Raw genomic sequence first — 6,310 nt, forward strand, 5'->3', positions numbered from 1 at the left:
GGGTAATAATCCGGGCCACAGGCCCATCCAGAGCTGTTAATAACGGCATCCGGGTAGCAGCATCCTTGCGATTGACGGCGAAAAGTATCTGCGTGCGTGGGGAAGCATCAGGGAACATTCGCATCTTCCCCTGCAATTTGTATTGCTAGCCTGAGCTTCCCCCGCACGCCAGCAGAAAAAAGGGCCGAGTCTGTTGTTTATGTGCCTGGCCTTGCCGGCACACAAGCAGAGATGAGATGAGATTCCCCTTGGACCTGAGCCGGTCGTCAGGGATCCAGAGTCGAGGCGAACAGACCGAATCGACCGACCGTGACATGTTGTTGCTTCTACAGCCCCAATGCTACTTTCTCCGCGAACGGCGACCCGCAGACATGGATGGGATTGGATTTTGCAGACATGGATAGGACTTTGTGGCATGGCTCTTACACGACTTTTGGCCGGCTGAGGTATCCGACCATCCATTTGCCGACTCTGGCAGCCAGGCCCGGAGATCGAGTGAGCAAAGATGAATAATATAATAGTAATGGCAGCAATAACTATATAAGGAGATGAGAGGCCCCGATCGGCGGTGAAAGGAGACCTGGTTCTTGCAGCGATTGAGCTGAGGCAAACGGAAGAAGAAGAAGCAGGTTTGAGACTGATCTCACCTGTGATATTTCTGTAACGATGAGAGCCGTGTCATTGTTCCTCGGCCTGGCTGCCGTTGTAGCTGGTAACTCTCTACCAGCTGAAGGCATCGAGGCCAGACACTCGTCCGGCTACTGGTACGAGAACATTGAGCATAATGGCATTAGTGCCTTCATTCCTGATGGCAAGAACTGGACCGTCTTCCGCAATGTCAAGACACACTTCGGTGCCAAGGGCGATGGCGTGACTGATGACTGGGCTGCTATTCAAGCTGCCTTTGACTTTGCCAACGCTACGGATACTCGCAATGCGAGTGTTTGGGGCACTACTGGCGCCCCAGCTGTTGTTTACATACCGGCTGGCACATACCGTCTGAGCAAGCCTCTTCAGTCGTACATTGACACCGTCGTCATTGGTGATCCCACCAACAGACCGGTTCTTCAGGCCTCGTCGGACTTTTCTGACCCATTCCTCTACCTTGGCTGGGACCCCAGACTCGACCCAACCATCAACTTCTACATCGCCCTGAAGAATGTTGTCTTGGACTCCACCAAAGTGGCTCCTACCCACAACATCACTCTCCTTAACTGGGCCGTGAGCCAAGCTGTGCAGCTTACCAACGTTTTGTTCAACATGCCCAATGGTGGTGTTGCTCACACAGGACTGTCGATGCCCCAGGGCGGCTCTCCTCTGATGATCAACGACGTTGTATTCCAGGGTGGATCCGTTGGCATTCGCATGAATGAGCAGCAGTACCATTTCAAGGGAATCACCTTCAAGAGTATGTCTTAAATGAGAAGCCTATAAACGCGGTGTAGAATCCTACTAACATATCTATTTTTAAAGACCAGGACATTGGTCTGAAGCTCGACAAGCTCTTTGAGGGTACCGGTCAGGGTCTGCACTTTGAGTCTTGCAAAGTCGGAATTGAGACTACAAACAACAACACTGGATTCTTTGCTCTTATTGACTCAACTGCTCAGAACGTTGGCATTCTGTGGAACGCTGCAGCCTCTCCTACGGCTCAAGGTTCTATTGTGCTTGAGAATGTCCAAGTTGACAGCAAAACCGGCTCTGTAAGTTATTATCTTCCTTGCGAGTACCTCCGCCTCATTATTAGAAGAAAAAAGAGACTCATGACATATTTTGCTAGACCGTCACTGCCGGAGGAAAGAATGTCCTCAAGGGCTCTGTTAAGCCGGGCCAGTCATGGATCTGGGGCAACGTCTATGGACCTTCGGATGGCCAGCGCGCTCAGGGCAAATTCTTCCCAGCATCTCGCCCTGCGGCGCTTGTCGATACCACCGGAGCCTACCACACTGTCACTCCGCCAACCTTCCAGGAATACAGCGTGAACCAAGTCATTAATGTCAAGACTGTTCGCGGCCTGCCCGTTGCAGGTGACGGCGTTACAGATGAGTAAGTATTATCACAGCCATATTTGTTCAGTGATCTGTAGGAATACGAGCAAGCTAACCAATTTATTAGCACCAAAAACCTTCAGAAGATCATCAACAGCGCTGCTGGCAAGAGTGTTCTTTTCTTCCCTCATGGAACGTACCTTGTTAGCGACACCCTTGTGGTCCCTCCTGGCAGTCGGTAAGTAGTATTGACTTTCTTTTTATCCAACTTAATCAGCTGACAAGATATTAGATTCCACGGAGAGGTTTGGTCTGAGATTAGCGCTACTGGATCCAAGTTCAAGAACGCCAACAACCCAGTGCCGATGGTTCAGGTCGGATATCCTGGCCAGGTCGGCGTTGCGCAATTTGTCGACATGCTCTTCACTGTTGCCGACATCCTCCCCGGCTGCAAGCTCGTGGAAGTCAACATGGCTGGCTTACAGGCTGGAGATGTTGGTTTCTTCAACTCTCACTTCCGTCTTGGAGGTGCTCGAGGCTCCAAGGTTCAGACCAACTGCGATGACCCCGCAACCTGCAAGGCTGCGCGAGTTTGTGCCCACCTCACTGCGTTGTCTTCTTCCTACTGGGAGAACAGCTGGTGCTGGAGCGCCGATCACGATCTTGACGATGATAATGGCGCTAACCCTTCTACTGCTGGTGGTTTCTTGGTGGAATCCATTCGAGCCACCTGGATGCTGGGTATTGGTAGCGAGCACAACTCTCTGTACCAAGTAAACATCAACAAGGCACAGAACGTCTTCTTGGGCTTCCAGCAGAGCGAGACCCCATACTGGCAGGGCAACAACTCTGGCCTATTGACGCCTCTGCCCTGGACCGGCTCCCTGTTGGAGAGCGACCCAGACTTTAGCTGGTGCGCAGCTGACGATGCTCAGTGCCGCATGGCTATTTTCCAGTACATCCATGACTCTAGCAACGTCAATGTCTACGGTGGTGGATACTGGGTCTTCTTCAACGGTATCAACCGCGATGGTTGCTCTGCTGAATGCCAGCAGAACGCTGTCATCTATACCGATAACAAGAAGCTCTTCAGTTACGGTGTTAGCACGCACAATGTCCGAACTATGGTGCTCGAGTCAACTGGAGGAAAGGAGGTGGCTGAAGTGACCGATACTGCAAACTCGGGAGGTTGGCAGAGCCATGGTGGTGTCATGGCTGCGTATTTGGGACAAAGCAGCTATTAAGATGATGTCTATGTAGATATTAGTATATAATGATGAATGAAATATGAAGAAATGTGAATCATTCCCAATACTGTCTCCTTGGTACTACTTTTTGTGACGAAGCTAAAGAGGGTTAAAAGGCAACTCATCGAGTATAAGTTTGGCATCCATTAAGTTGAGACATGGATGTGTGAGACTGAGAGGGAAAGCCGATGCTGTGACGTGAATATGTGCATATCCGTTATTAACCTCAGGAAAACACCATCGGAGACTTAATAAGCTGTGCGAATTTACGGTACGGCACCTTTCATGAGATCTCTTGCTACATTAATTGAGGCTCATACTACACTAAAGCATGCGTGTCCAATTAATGCATATTGCATTAATATACCATGTAGTATGCTGTAAAGGAGTTTTATAAGGAGGCTGAGTTGGATCTTTTAAGGATTGGTTAGAGAGTTGGGGGTGACTGGTGGTGATAGGTTAAAGTAATGGATAATTGTGTAACATATTAGTGCGTTTCAGGTAAAAAGCGCAGGGAATGTGCGTGTGAGTATATAACTGATAATGATAACTGCCGAGAAAGTATGCCTGTATATGGGAGTAGTTTTAAGGTAGCCTAGATTGCACGGCGCCTATACAGGAGCATTAAAGATGCATGTAGACTCAGTAAAATCTCTAATAGAGATAAATCTCTGTTACTACAGCTGTTTTTAGCTCTCCTTGTCCTAGTTGCCGCAGCCTGATCCCACTAATCGACAAGGATATCGAATGTTTAGGAGGCACTAAAATCCTGTAGGATCACAGCTCGGTTAACTAATTATAAGGTGTCGCCTTATTGGGCCGTGTATAGGATTCGAGCTGAAATTCTCCACGCACCAAGGCAGAATGCCTCTCTGATAATTGATAAAAGCGAGTCCGTGCTCTCAATAGAAACCAATAGGAAGGTTTTGTAGAGTATTTATAGAACATATGCATAAATTAAACTACCTAGCGATTTTGCAAATTTCCCGCATGCTACTGTGGTTTTTTCATATTTATTTCCATGGTATCACTCAAAATTAAACCTCTGCGCATAACAGCAAGTTGCCAGTATGGCGAGCGTCAACAAGAGCGCAGTTCACTCATATGAGCCTGTGCAAGGTTCTGAAGTAAGCTCTGAGCTGCAAAAGCCAACTACCAAATATAAGCGCTATGCACTATTCTCTCCCAGCGAGTGGCTTTTGGAATCAATCAGTTCAATTATAGCCCTAGGCCTGGTGATTGGAATTGCAGTTATTTTTTGGTATATGAATAACAAGCCTCTCTCTGCTTGGGGTGGCCTTTTTTCTCTAAACGCAACAATTTCAATCCTAACAACTGCATATGCTATGGTGTTGATGCATGGAGTTAGCACCTTTATCGGACAGTCCAAATGGCTTTATTTCAAGAAGTCTCGCAAGCTTGCCGACTTTGAAACATTTGACAGAGCCAGTCGCGACGTTTGGGGGTCTATTCTACTGCTTACCACTGTGAAGTGGAATTTGGCCACCATTGGGGCACTAATCACAATCTTGCGACTGTTTTTCTCGCCATTTGCACAACAGGTAGTTCTGATTGAGCAGCGAGATATCATCAACTCCTCTGACACTGTTACTGCTACCTTCGGATACGCATATAGCTACAGTCGGTACTCATTATTAAATAGCCTACCTAATTCTGGCGTCGGTAAGCATCGTTGTTGCATTACACAACAGAACAACAAGATTAATTAACATATCTCTAACCAGGAAGCACTCCCCAGGATGCCGGGATGCAAGTTGCCATCTTCCAGGGCCTATATGGCATCCAACCCGCAGAGACTTTTATCTGTCCCGGAGTCTGTCGCTGGAACGGATCATATATATCAGTGGGATTCAAGGCGGATTGCAGGAATGTCACCCAGCAAACATTGCAAACAGCGATATGCAAGGGCGACGAAGATTCCTTGCGACAATGCAATATGACAACACCAGGCGGAGTTCCCATCACATCTCGTTCAATGTATACTGAGTACGCAACGGCATACTCCATGAACACAACCTCGCTGGCGAATATACCATCAAACAAGGATGTTTTACCAGATACTTGGCCCGAAATTGCGCGATTCGCAATTTATAGATCGACCCCGGATTATAATTTTCGAATGCGTGACATTAACATAACAGACTGCTCTCTGTCTATCGCGGCCTATGAATACACGGGTGCCAAGGCCAACGGCAGTGATTTCTCTTTTGCGAGCAGGCAAGAAGTCGATTTCGGCGTGAAGAATCCCTGGACGATTCAAGGCAGAACAGACACTAGAGCTTTCCAAATCATATCCACCAATGAGTCAACAAAGGGGAACATACAGATTCCTGCGCTTGAGATAGACTGGCCAAATATTCAAACGCTGGAAACTTACTTAATGTCTGCGACAATTGTTAGCGAGTTTGTCGAAGGGGACTTTGTTAACACGAATCTGGGTGTTGCCGCTGCTCTATATGGCGACGTGGATATTGGCGATCGATTTGACGGAATGGCAACAACCATGACAGACTATCTGCGGTACGGTCCGAATACCAAGTCCGCACGTGGAGAGGTAGTTCAGAGCGAGCCGTTTGTTTTTATTCGCTGGTGGTATTTTCTCCTCCCTGTGATAACCGAGGGAATTGCTATTATATTTGCTATTTTAAGCATTTTTAGTAATCGACAGAGTCGCCGCATACCGTTGTGGAAGTCCTCGACACTTGCTGTGCTAGCTTGTAATACCATTGAGCAGGCCGGACTTTTGCAAACTCCGGGCAAGGGTATTAAAGAGATCAAAGCTGAGGCTAAAAGATTCAAGGTACAATTAGAAGAATAATAAGCTAATCCAGTTGTTTACCTAAGAAGCTCTTATCAAACCGATTGCTGTGTAGTCTTATTATTGAAATGAAACATGCAATGAAAATTTATACCCCGTAGCTCCAATTCGTCAAGGGGGGGGGGGGGGGGGGGGGGGTTGGGATAGGTTTTTTTTTATGTGTCCAAAGGCCGGTGGTTTAGCTGTATATAAAATATCTGTAATATCATTCCAAATCCGGAGACAAATTAATTAGC

General features: G+C 47.5%; 2 protein-coding genes across 2 annotated transcripts; both read left to right on the top strand.

Moving 5' to 3' along the window:
• The first annotated feature begins 564 nt into the window (after window positions 1-564).
• Window positions 565-3,506, top strand: GGI43DRAFT_307426 (glycoside hydrolase family 55 protein). Its single transcript, XM_083201638.1, has 5 exons — window positions 565-1,408; window positions 1,474-1,703; window positions 1,781-2,046; window positions 2,116-2,226; window positions 2,281-3,506. Exons 1-5 carry the CDS (start codon window positions 667-669, stop codon window positions 3,230-3,232), a joined length of 2,301 nt encoding a protein of 766 aa, XP_083062485.1. The 5' UTR covers window positions 565-666; the 3' UTR covers window positions 3,233-3,506.
• A 670-nt stretch (window positions 3,507-4,176) lies between these two features.
• GGI43DRAFT_307487 (DUF3176 domain-containing protein) lies at window positions 4,177-6,179 on the top strand. Its single transcript, XM_083201640.1, has 2 exons — window positions 4,177-4,918; window positions 4,981-6,179. The coding sequence occupies exons 1-2, from the start codon at window positions 4,306-4,308 to the stop codon at window positions 6,072-6,074; spliced, it is 1,707 nt and encodes a 568-aa protein (XP_083062486.1). The 5' UTR covers window positions 4,177-4,305; the 3' UTR covers window positions 6,075-6,179.
• The last annotated feature ends 131 nt before the right edge of the window (window positions 6,180-6,310 follow it).

Source organism: Trichoderma evansii (assembly GCF_050947405.1).
Source record: "Trichoderma evansii strain SZMC 28006 chromosome Unknown GGI43scaffold_5, whole genome shotgun sequence".
Lineage (NCBI taxonomy): Eukaryota > Fungi > Ascomycota > Sordariomycetes > Hypocreales > Hypocreaceae > Trichoderma > Trichoderma evansii.

Excerpts from the sequence above, each read along its gene's own strand:
- GGI43DRAFT_307426 (XM_083201638.1), top strand. The coding sequence starts at position 667 with ATGAGAGCCGTGTCATTGTTCCTCGGCCTGGCTGCCGTTGTAGCTGGT. Across the intron at positions 1,409-1,473 it reads CAAGGGAATCACCTTCAAGA|ACCAGGACATTGGTCTGAAG; the intron begins GTATGTCTTAAA and ends CTATTTTTAAAG. Across the intron at positions 2,227-2,280 it reads GTGGTCCCTCCTGGCAGTCG|ATTCCACGGAGAGGTTTGGT; the intron begins GTAAGTAGTATT and ends ACAAGATATTAG.
- GGI43DRAFT_307487 (XM_083201640.1), top strand. The coding sequence starts at position 4,306 with ATGGCGAGCGTCAACAAGAGCGCAGTTCACTCATATGAGCCTGTGCAA. Across the intron at positions 4,919-4,980 it reads CCTACCTAATTCTGGCGTCG|GAAGCACTCCCCAGGATGCC; the intron begins GTAAGCATCGTT and ends ATCTCTAACCAG.